Here is a 13,145-nt window from a genome sequence, read left to right as displayed (position 1 = left end):
ACGTCCATCCATCCATCAATCAATCGACTGATTGATCGAACAATGAATCAATTTATGAAGACAGTATGTACCGAGCACGACAGTGACGTCATCTTGGTGTAACATTGCGGATGTTTGACTGTGACGACAGCGGGTCATTAAGTGTACAACCGAGGACAAATGATGGGGATAGAGTTGTGCTGTAAATTTCTTTATTAGATTCTAAATCACTGATGATGAATTTATAGATGATTGTTCAGTGACTTGAGCTAACAGCGTCCGTCCGTCATCGGGTCGCTTCAATTCACCATGACTAATTGTTGTACATACATTATCAATATTCATTAATACACGACACGATGGAGTCCCTTTTCCATGGAGCATGGAGTTTAATATTAATTCTATATGGTAAGTTTTTAACATAAGAACTTTTTAGTGTTAAAAATAAATAATATAGCACAATAACGAACAGTATGCGAGCTCAAAAGTCCATTAAACAATACATAATAAAGGCAGGTATAACACTTCCCACCAAAACATCAGAAGTGGATTAAGGTACCTTGGAGGAGTGTAAATAATGGCCTAACAATCAGTATGAAAAAGTCAGTCACCATTTGATTTAATGATAAATTGTATTTGCTGACAAGGTCATTGTATCGACCATAGAATTTAAGAAATGATGACTTTAAAAGAGACTGCTGATATTCTTCTTAGAATTTAAAAAAAAATAATTTAATGAAAAATATTACTGTAACCCCATCAGGACAAAATTAAACATATAATTTTTTAAAGATCAAAACTAGATATTTAAAAAAAAATTTATGTTAAGTGTCACCTCTTCTTGATACCTAATATCAAAAATTCTTCCTTAAAAAGATTTATTTACGAATTCAAATAAGTCAAGTTATATTAGCAATCCTGTAAGAATCAAAACATACGCATTCTAACTTTATACACGAAAGTGAGCCTATAAGAATGGAGCATTTTAATTTTCATTGTAATGAAAACATACATTATCTTACTTACATGAAAGTCATTGAAATGATAAATACATTAAGATAGATTTAATCTATGTTTTGATTGGTACATTTCCTTTTTGTGATATTAATCTAAAATATTGTTTAGGCATTTGATCTCCTCCGGAATCACCAGGGCTTTGTGTTTATGTTCACGTATTTGATTATTTTGAATTTTTAGTAAGATCAGTCTCTTTTCTTCATCCTTCTTATGTTAACAATATACTGAAAATGATATAGATACTAAATAAGAAATATAAACCTTTTAATTTAGTATAGAAAAGAAAAGGCGAAAGAATTTTTTCGTAAGCGCATGTAATACATAAGATAGAGACAAGCGTAGAAATACGATTACTATAACGTGTCATCAATGAATTTGTACTTAAGAACTTCCGCCTGTTAAGAGCGGAAGTAACTGAAAGTCATTACTGTCGTTAACACTTCAGGGTAAATCCTAGGCTTGTATTACACACCTTGTGTATTAATGTCAATTTTAAATCTACATGTAGAGTAAACTAAAAACTACACAGTAAAATCATTTAATTTAACGATTTTAATGATTCTTTGATTAATAAATGTAAAGAACTTTAAAACTTCATATTCACGCGTCTTAATATCAAAACTAATTGGCAAATTTCACATTGAATACAAATATGCCTTCAATAAATTCAATTAAAATGTGTACAAAACTAGAGTACAATTCTCTTTCATATAAAAGAAACATATGAAGAAAATTATATATAATTTAGGTACTGAAACTTCTTGAAAGAAGACAAACCTAACCATTTAGTGGAAACTATTATTTGCAGCAATCATTCCTCTCGGCCTATGGTGATGTTACAATATTATTATATGTAGGGAATATTAAAGAACATTGCATCCAACTTGTGCTAGACAGTAATATATTAAGATAATTTTTTTTAAATTTTTATCACCGAAGCCCTTTTCTGATAAATTATTGACAGTATCTAATTTATTGAAATGTTCTTTTCAATTGGACTCTTAATTTTTTGTAGATTTTAAATGTGATATGATATTCCACTTGGTCATAATAAACTTAAAAGTTTTGTCTGAAATAATTTTAAGAAGCGCCATCACAGGCTTTGTTTGAGGAAAAGGATCATAAATTACAAAAATGAACGTCGTGGAAACTAAAAACAAAAAAAGTCAAAAATTAAGAATAAAAAGACCAGCTTAAAGTCACCCATATAAGAAACTTTTATAAACATATAATCAGTTTGCAACTATTTGGATATAGTCAAATATGTATTTCATGAAGGTGATGCTTTGTTTTACTTTGGTAGGAACGTACCTTCAGGAAGAAGAGGGCAGAGTTTTTGTCACATACAACAGGGGTAGAACCGTCACTTATTCCTCTTACAGAAGGAGTCAAAATAGCCAGTAAGTAAACAACAGAAAATTAATCCTAAACCAGTTACCTGATGTCATATATTCCTCCTACAGAAGGAGTCAATATAATCAGTAAGTACACAACACAGGGTTAAACCTGAAGTGACGCCATATATCCCTCCTACAGAAGGAGTTAATATAATCAGTAAGTACACAACACAAGGTTAAACCTAAACCTAACGTCATAAATTCCTCTTACAGAAGGAGTCAATATATCAAGTAATTACACAAGGCAGAGTTAACCCTAAACCTGACGTCAAATATTCCTCTTACAGAAGGAGTCAATATATCAAGTAATTACACAAGGCAGAGTTAACCCTAAACCTGACGTCATATATTCTTATCGAGGAGTCAATATAAACCTATCCAATAAGATATCGAAAGTGGGGGACCACAATACTTTTAATTTGTTTAATATAATTAGTATTTAGTCGTCTAACTAACATGACGAAAAGCCCAGACCCACGTTAAGACAATTTCAAATTAACGATTGATTTTCATAACAATGATCTAGCTTCCAATATTTGCATCGAGAACTATTTTACTTAAAATAATATGAGTATTTGAATAATTTTGATGAATTTCATTGCTCTTAGCAATATTTATCAGCAAATACAATATATCGTTGAGTCACATGATGACTGATGATTTTCATACTTACTGTTTGTCCATTATTTATAAAACGAATTTTTTGACGACGGATTTTTCTATTATTTTCCGATCATGACAAGAAGTACACGGCGGGTGCGCCCGGTCGGCAAGGGCTGCTTACTCCTCCATGGCACCTGATCCCATCTCTGATGTTTTGGAGGACTGTGTTTGCTCTTTCCGTATTTTGTATTGCTTTATGGACTTTTGATCTTGAATACTGTTCTTTATCTCCTGGTTTCATTCCTCTTCTATATTATCCAGTTAAATAAATTGAAAACGACACAAGTTTATATCTAATTATACGTATGAACACTTATTGATAAAAGGTGAATTCAGTATAATCAAAAGTGGTTAGAATTCTATTATTTGTATTTTAAACTAAATTTTAAAAAAAAATCCTAAATTAAAAGAAAACTATAATCAAATTTTAACCTATTTTTGGATCTACCTCCAAACTTATGTACGCATTAATTATATTTGACTACTTTTTTTTCAGAAGTAATTCCCGTCTGATGTGGATTTTTGTTTCATTTGACTACTTTGGTTTGTTTTATTTTTTCAGAAGTAATTCTCGTCTGATGTGGATTTTTGTTGGCCTCTTTTTCGGATCCATAGTTCTAGTTCTACTGTGTTTCTTTTGTTATATCAAATGTAAGAGAAAAACCCAGAGACAGAGAACAATACGGGAAATGCAGGTATGAAATTTTCTCCGATATTGACAGTATAGTGAACACGACGTTTTGTTCTTACTCTCGTTCCTTAATTGTTTTTGTAAATATATACTTGTACCAGATACCCTTGGATAGGACGTTTTCCCTGTGAAATTCTTGATTTCTCTCCGCATTAAGCTTACGACTTAAATATATATCAGAAATATGTATAGGTTTCAATATTGAACATACTCTTAGTATCCTCTTGGTTAAGGTTTCGTCAAAGGTCAAAAAATGTCTAAAATTTATTTTTCAATAGCTAAAAACCTATGTGAGGTATAAGATTAACACTTTGATAGATAAATATATCACTGATGAACAAATAGGAAGTATCACTTGATAACAAATACTTAGAAAAAACTTTTTTTGAGAAAAATGTGCATGTTTAAAGAAAAACGCATCTGCTTAATTCTGTCCTTTTAGTGAAAACCATTATTGCAGAAATAATATATGTTTATCAATGAAGGGCAAGTTGGACATGAATGGTCTCTGACAGGCTTCTATTGAAAGCATGACATGTATAAATACAAGACCCCAATATAATCGGCCATTTGCAACGTACTTTCAGTTTCAGATCTAAACATTTTGGACAAATTAAACACATAAAACAACTTTCCAGAGGCTATCAAAGTCCAACTTGCCCTTCATTTATCAACATTTATTGTTTCTGCAATAATGGCTTTCACTAAAAGCACAGAATTAATTAAGGGTTTTTTCTTAAAATAAATGTATTGTTTTAACAAAATTTTTCTTGGTAAATATTTTTTTAAGTACTTGTTATCAATTGATACTTTCTATCTGTTAATCAATGATATATTTATAAACTGTCAAAGTTTTAAGTAAATAAACCATATAGTTTTGAAACCATTGTAAAAATAAATTGTTGGACATGTTGACCTTTGACGAAACTTTAACGAATAGGTTGGAAGGCAAGTAGGAAGTAACAGGTACAAATATGAAACAGATATGTCGGACTCTGTGGAGTCTTCGATTGGAATTTCACCAAGATATATCGATTAGACATATAAATTTTAGCAACTATTTTAATCTGATAAGAATTGTCGAAATGTGCGAATGTTGATTCAAAGGTAACGGCAAGTATTTTCTGCGTACGTAGATGTTATAATGCAATGCATTGTTTTTTGAATAGTAATTATTTGCGTCTTTCGATAGTCACTGATGTAGGCCATATTATCTCCCTGAAATTTTGCGAAATTTAGAGCCTCCTCTACTCCCCCGCAATAGAACAGTCGTAAGTTAGATACACGCGTCTCCGAGGTACATGTAATAGTACATATTCGTATTGTGTGTTTAAATCTATGTTACATTTAAAGGTGTATGTTCTATTTGCAGTGTCAGTGGTACGATTGCCAGATACAAGATATGATATAAATCCTCCTCCTAGCTATTCCCAGACAGTACAAGACGGACACCGGACCCTCAAAGTATCTGACGCAAATAGCCCTCCTAGATACAGTGATATCATTAGTCCCCCGGGGAATGTCGAGTCCACTCCGGGGTCATGTACTTTGACGACAGAATCCGTCAGTAGTCCATCAGCTTCTGCCGCTCCCCGTGACATCGATATCAGATCACACGTGGAGACACAGACAGGTGGATCAGACCCCGAGGACAGGTCAACAGCAGGAGACAGTGACGAACGAAAGGAAGAGGCACATACCCCGACCCACGATAAAGCAGGACTTATTGACAATGAAGTAGATGGGTGACTGTGTTTATAATAAAGTTAAAAAAGCAACTCATGATGACTGATGTGGTGTAAAAACTCTTTATAAGAACACTAGTATTGATTTTGATAAAAGAGATCTTCCTTATCTCCAGAAGTTTTATTTGTATCTCTAATCACTTTTCTATGATCAAACATGTTCAGAGGATCTAATAGATAGTTGCGTGTAGATCAAAGGGAGGGCACAATTTCAATGAAGTTAGAGTAAATTTACCAGAAAACTTGATGTTGTCACCACTTCTCAAATTTCTTTAATCTTAGATGTATTCTATGAATATTTTGAAAGGCAGATCAATGCTATCGCAGCAGATCAGCATGACTTCATCCAGACACTTGATGGGACATTGGAGATTAACAGAGACAGCCAAAAGTTTGGTTGAATATATTCTCGACCTTTCTGAAATACAGATTCCTAGAAATATAGGATTATGACGGGAAAAAGTTACTATGATTTGTCTTAGTTCAGGCCATCAAGAGTTTCTTTTATTTTATTTTAGTGGATAAAATATATGGATTAGAATCAAATAGGTACAAGAAAACATTGATGTAACCATCAATTGTCGCCCGGGAAATATATAAAGTAAACAATGAAAATTAATCTTGATCAACAAACTGCTTCGATATGTGTAAAAAGGCATGTGTCTAATTGATGGAGACGATAGTTGCAAATATTTTTAAAAACTTGTAGTCGGATAAAAATCAATCAAAAACGATTCCATTTAAACTTGATCAATTCCTCAAGTAAATGTTGACTGCATAAAATATAAAATGAAGTTAGATACACGCATCATTTATATTTAAAAATGTATTAATTTTCAATTTTAGAATACAAAACACGAACTGTGCAGAGTACGTTTTTATCCGAGAAGTAAAATTTGATGATCTAAAAAAGGGGACCTGTCGTTGTTTCGATAGTAAATGATAAGTAACTATATATATTAAATATGAAAAACATATACATTTTTACAGATAAACTTTATGGAAGTAAATATATTATTATCTCGTTATTTATAAACGGAGAAAACATCCTGATTAACAATCTTTTCAATGTTTAGAAAACCTTTAATTCTACATAACTACTCCCACCCAAATCCCCATACACCAACACTTAAACTTATATGTTTAGAGCAGCCCGGTCCTGTTGGAATTCCCATGGATATGAATTGCGTCCCGTTATTAACAAACCTTTTATTGTATTCATATGAAGCAGAATTTGTTTAAAATCTTTAACGTAAAAAGAAGAAAACAGTTACTGTGGCCTTCAACTCAACATTGGGATATTTCGAATTAACAATAGTTACTTCAATTTTTATGTCGACACGATATATCCCAATAAGCTTGAAATAAAAAATACCACAGAGTCTGACACATCTGTTTCAAACTTGGATATATTAGTAGAAAAATACGTTAATGGTTATCTTACAACAAAGCTTTATGATAATCGTGATGACTTTCACTTTTCAATGGTCGACTTCTCTTACTTATGCAGCAATATATCCTTGTCACCTGCATACGGAGTTTATATCTCTCAGTTGATTCGATAAGGAAAAGCATAGTCTACGCATGAATAATTCCTAAAACGAGGTAAGTTATTGACAACCAAGTTGATGAAGTAAGAATATCAGCAGTCTCATTTAAAGTCATCCATTCGGAAGTTCTGTAATCAATACAATGACCCTGTCAGCAAATATTTTTTACACACAGAGTTGTCGACAGATTTTTCCGGGTTTTTTTCCCCGAACATGACAAGGAGCACACGGTTGGTGTGACCGGTCAGTAGGGTACGCCAAATCCTCCATGGCACCTGATCCCACCTCTGATGTTTTGAAGGTCCGACTTTGCTCCGCTGCTATTTTGTTATGTTAAATGGATTCTTGAGCTCGAATACTGTTCGTCATCTCCATATTTTTTATTATATTTCATATGAAAGTAAGGAACAAATTATGTGTTTTCCATTTATTAAAATGCAATGTTCTGAAAAATCAGGAGATGTCTTTTTAACTATAAGCATATGATCAGAAAACTTGCAGGTTATATCAAAATATATAGAGGTTATTTAATGTTTCGTAGTTGGATATTGAATTTATTTCACGAGTCGAGTGGGAGAGGAATTTTTTTTATTTGCGCGAGTGCGAGGCACGAGTTGAGATATAGAACAATCCTGTCTCACGGGTGATGTAAATTCCATATCCAACATCAACATCAAAGCATTAGAGTCACAACATCAAAGCATTAGAGTCGCCCGCGTGGCGCAGTGGTTAGAGCATCTGCTCTAGAGTCGCTAATTAAGGAGTCAATCCTTACGTCGCGGGTTCGAATCCCACTGCGGGACGTGGAGACCGGTCCTTCGGATTAGACCGTATAAACCGAGGCCCCGTGTCGCAGTAGGTGCTGGCACGAAAAAGATCCCTCACTGCTCAAAGGCCCTAAGTGCCAAGCATAGGACAAAATTTGCAGCCCTCCACCGGCAAGTGGTGGTGTCTCCATATGAGTGAAAAATTCTCGAGAGGGATGTTAAACAACATACAATCAATCGATCAAAGCATTAGATTGTCTCTTTATTACATTTTCTTAGATGTTTTTCTTGCCTCTCTCTGTTTTGTTACAAAAGTTTTATATGTTTTGATGTCATATTTGAGCGGCTGAGACGTCATAGCTAACATTTTTAACATTATTTGGAGGTTCTTTAACAGTTTTAATCTCTGTCAGGATGGTTTATGCATTCTCTCTTGTAACAGTCCAGGGGTATTTTTTTTACAGCATTCTTCGTTTAGGGAAGTGGAACTATGACAGAATATCAGTTTGGTAACTTTTCACATAGTGACAGAATATCTCGTCTACTAAAAATTAATTACAGTATCTCACTATACAAAATGTAATGCACAATATCTCTTTTTCAAATGAACGTGATGGAAGTAAAAATATTACATATTTAAAAAAAATAATAATATAATACATAATATGATATAAAAGGTAAATATTTTGATGTTTTTTTTTCTCTAAAGATATGTATTCAAACGCATTAATTTCATCTGTAAAGAGCAAGAGCCACTTAGGGCCTTTTATGGCCCTGAGAATTTCAAAATCAAAATGCTTAATTTAGGTTGAAAATGCAGTATTTATCTTTGGACTGTTGGTGACTATGTATCTACTGAATATGACGTTATTTTCCCTTTAGTCAATGCATTATGTAGGCATAAAACGCGTCATTTTCCTTATATCCTGTAAATTCCTTTGAAAATGGCCGACGGTTGAAGTATTTTTTCAATATTTCATATAGAGCACAACCTCTGATCCAAAATCTCCCACTCCATAATGAAAGCTCTGTTTCTGAAGATCGAAAAAGTTTTTTTTTATCGTGCGCTGTGCTCATATTTTAATTCATTGCTGAAGGCAGTCAAATACGCGTATTTTCTGCAATTTTCATGAACACTGCAATTTCTCAAAGCCTGTTTTCCATTCTATATTACAGGAATCGAAAGCACAAAATCTCTCCTTTATTTTGATATATGAAATAGGAAAGAGGGTGAAAGTAAATTGCGCACGGGTTATAAGGAAGCATACAACAAATGCTACCTTGACTGAGTCAGTCATACATTATGACGTCATAGTAGGCGAGATGACAATTTTACAGAACAAGTTTTCGTAATATTTAAGAAATAAGGTATCATTTTAAGACATCCATCAGGATATAAATACGGGTTGGTCACGAGATTAAATTCCATAAAGCCCGAAGGGCTTTATGATGAATTTAATCTCATACCATCCCTTATCTATAGCCCGATAGATGTTTTAAAATGATACCTTATTACTTATATTTACATTTGTGACTTATTCATACTTAATATTTGCCTGATTGTGACTTTTAACGTGTGAAATGCATTATTATTCAAACCCAGCGGCATGTATGTAATCCACTGGACGCGCGTAGACCCTTTATGACGTCACTGAGAAGTTACGTCAAACGTTTATCCATACGCACATCTATGACCTCTTGACCCCGTACCGGTATTTATACAGTTATAGATACGCATTGCTTTCAGTAGTGTTATATAAAGGAAAACATTTGCAAATGTAAATATTGGTATTTAGATATGTAATTTAACTTTAGAAAATGAATAAAAACGTCTAGACATTAAGAAAACTAAAATGTTTTTATTTTATTATGTTGTACATGTCATTTTGATTAAAATCTGCCATCGATGACGTCACATGTGTACATCAAGTTATTTGTGAATGTCGTGTAAAGAGACTTTGGCGAAGATCGACATATACAAAGATGTGTAAAATGGAGTTTAAAAGCAAATACCGTGAATTTTATGTGTAATTCAGTTAATATCTATGCATTTTACACTTTAACAACGTTTCCCTGAAGTATACCGAGTATATTCAAATTTTAGCATTTGTACGCGTGCACATGTAAATGCATGTGCGTAATGACCATATTCTCTTGTCTACACCATCTATATACATTAATATAATAAAATAATGAAGCATTTAATCCAAAAGTATTAAAAAATACGCTTCATCAAGTGTATTTTTGATTTTATCCATTTAATGTGCATGCATGTGCATGATGACCTTACCTTTTTGTAGGAATCCACTATGTCTATCTGTGTTCTAAATCCCATCCTGTTTGGTTGAAAATCAAAGGAGTTATACCCATTTAAAGTTTAAGCCAATCAGATTGCAGCGCACGTGCATGCGCGTGTTTTCATGATACCTCCTATATATCATATTGTAGTATATCCTAATGCATGACTATGTTTAAAATTTCATAGCATTTCGTCAAAAAACAAAAGAGATATTGAAATCTTTGTTTCAGCCAATCAGAGGGAAGCACACGTGCATGCACGTGAGTTCGTGCTAATTTGACCATGTCATATTATCTAGACTATTAATATATCCTTATAGAATGAGTTTCAAAGCATTTCAATAAAAAATGTAAAAGTTATGGCTATAATAAGTATGTCAGTCATTTCACTCATTTCACGCGCACGCACGTGCATGCGTATGCGCGCAAAATGACCTTCGTTGTGCACACCTACACTTGACACCTATTAACCCTAAAAAGGTTTTAACTTAGTTGGGTGAACAGTTTCTGAGAACACTCGCGGACAAAAAAAGTACCGGAGAACAAAGAAGAAAAAAAAGAATAACTAGTGCTAATTGTAACGGGAACCGTTACAGATGTTCCCCAAACGCTCCCCAACTCCCTTTTGGTACCATATTCCATTTAGGCCCTATCAAATAAGACAACATCTGTGCATTTTTGCCTTTAACAACGTTTTCCCAGAGGGATACCAATTATATTCAAATTTTAACATTGCAGGCGTGCGCATGTGAATGCAAGTGCGCAATGATCATATCATCTTGTCTACAATTTTCTATATATTTAAATATACTATATATTAAACCATTTAGTCCAAAAGTATTAAAAATCACTCGTTCAAGTGTATTTTTAATTTCACTCATTCCAAATGCACGCACGTGCGTGCACGTGCATGATGACCATACCTTCTTGTAGGAGGCCCTTGTATCTATCTATATTCTAACTCCCATCCTGTTTGGTTGAAAACCAAGGGAATTATAGCCATTTCAAGTTTCAGCCAATCATATTGCAGCACACGTGCATGCGCGTGATTTCATGATTTTTTTTTCTAAATCATATTGTAGGACATCCCAATGCATGAATATGTTTTAAATTTCAAAGCATTTCGTCAAAAAACAAACGAGATATAGCCATTTAAAGTTTCAGCCAATCAGGTTGCAGCACACGTGAATGCATGTGATTTTTTGAATTTTTTTGTATATCATATTGCAGGATTTCCTAATGCAAGACTATGCTTTAAATTCCAAACCATTTCGTCAAAAAACAAAGGAGATATAGCCATTTAAAGTTTCAGCCAATCAGATTGCAGCGCACGTGCATGCGCGTGATTTCATGAAATTTTTTCCATACTATATTGTAGGATGTCTTAATTCATGACAACGTTTAAAATTTCAAAGCATTTCGTCTAAAAACAAAAGAGAAATTGAGATTTTTGTTTCAGCCAATCAGAGCAAGGCGCACGTGCATGCGCGTGAGTTCATGCTAATTTGACAGTGTCATATTATTAACATCTTTAATATATCCTTATGTAATGAGTTTCAAAGCATTTCATCAAAAAATGTAAAAGTTATAGCTATATTAAGTATATCAGTCAATTCACTCTTTTCACGCGCACGCACGTGCAGGCGTATGCGCGCAAAATGACCTTCGTTCCACACACCTACACTACACACCTATTAACCCTAAAAAGGTTTTAGCTCAGTTGGGTGAACAGTTTCTGAGAACACTCGCGGACAAAAAAGTACCGGAGAACAAATAAGAAAAAAAATAATAATAATAAGAAACAGAGTAAAAACAATATGTTCCCAAACTCCGTTTGGGGAACATAATAATAATAACTAGAAACTCTTGTTGCTACAGCAACAAAGAAGGTCTTCCGTTCTCCTCTATTAATCTGTTTGCAGGATGTTTTTTTCTATTTTAAAAAAGACAGACATATCATAAACTAGTAGACTAATTGTTCAGTGAACAATTATCGGCCTTTCCACCTTTTTAAGCATTTCAATATCATTTGGGCTGAAAAAAGTAGAAAAAAAGCAAGAAAATAAATAAAACAGCAAAATTCTCATTTCTCTACAAGGATTTTAGATCGGGCTCGCAGTTGGTATAAATATACTCTAAACAGACTTCCTGGATTATACGAATCGACTCGGGGATAACCACGAATTCATTGATCACGCAAAGAGAGCACGTTCAAAACATTGTAACACGCTCCTAAGTGTATATATGAGCTTGAATGAAATTGTTTTCGAGTTAAGATGTAAGGGGTAGGGTCTGATTAAAATTACGATATACCTAATAATATGAATAACATGCATTTGATCTGCACATCAAGACGGAAGCGTAAGTGAAAACGTTGTGAAATGTCCCATGTGTACCTGCATCATATGTGCATTATACATGTATCAAAGTGATGTTTGAAAAATATCCGATTTGAGTTGTTTTATGTTTGAAATGAATGGCGATAAATTATTTAAGAGCATGTGAGAAACATGAACGAGAGATGCAAGGCAGTTTGTAATTATAGAAAAGGAAAACAGAGAATCGGGTTCGGATTTTAACATTCCTGACCGAAATAGGAATGGAATATGTGTGTGGATTAAATTCATTGGAAGTAGCATAAATAAAATTCCAAACGTGTATTTCTAGATGGAAAACACAGGGAAGAAACGTGTATTTCTTTTTACTATGCTGAAAGTCGCTATTTCTTATACGATTGTGTCATTCTAGAAAAAAAAAATCAAATTTCAAATGAAATCAAGATTCATTCAATTAATATTAAATCAAAATAAAATTGAAATAAATTCCACATACCAAAGAAAGCTAGAATACTTGGTATTAAAATGTCGTATTAGAGCAGGAGAATCGAATGATATTAACAACAAATGAAGAAATAGCCAAAACAAGCTTTAATTCATTTTATGCCCATCAGAATTTAAATTTCAGACAGAAAAAAAAATGCAGTTTTTGCCGATAATCCGTAGAATTTCATTATACTCAAGAGACTCACCGTAAAACAC

The 13,145-nt window shown here is 33.3% G+C and overlaps 1 protein-coding gene across 1 annotated transcript; it reads left to right on the top strand.

Annotated features, from left to right (window-relative positions):
• The first annotated feature begins 275 nt into the window (after positions 1-275).
• Positions 276-5,736, top strand: LOC134263751 (uncharacterized). The gene is made up of 4 exons (XM_062746135.1): positions 276-387; positions 2,300-2,396; positions 3,619-3,751; positions 5,120-5,736. Exons 1-4 carry the CDS (start codon positions 339-341, stop codon positions 5,156-5,158), a joined length of 318 nt encoding a protein of 105 aa, XP_062602119.1. The 5' UTR covers positions 276-338; the 3' UTR covers positions 5,159-5,736.
• Positions 5,737-13,145: the final 7,409 nt, after the last annotated feature.

This window comes from Saccostrea cucullata, unplaced genomic scaffold (genome assembly GCF_032062105.1).
Source record: "Saccostrea cucullata isolate Sc308-1 unplaced genomic scaffold, CSIRO_AGI_Scuc_v1 ctg11294, whole genome shotgun sequence".
Taxonomy (NCBI): domain Eukaryota; kingdom Metazoa; phylum Mollusca; class Bivalvia; order Ostreida; family Ostreidae; genus Saccostrea; species Saccostrea cuccullata.
The sequence above is the reverse complement of the archived record's forward strand: the minus strand, read 5'-3'. Positions and strand labels throughout refer to the sequence as shown.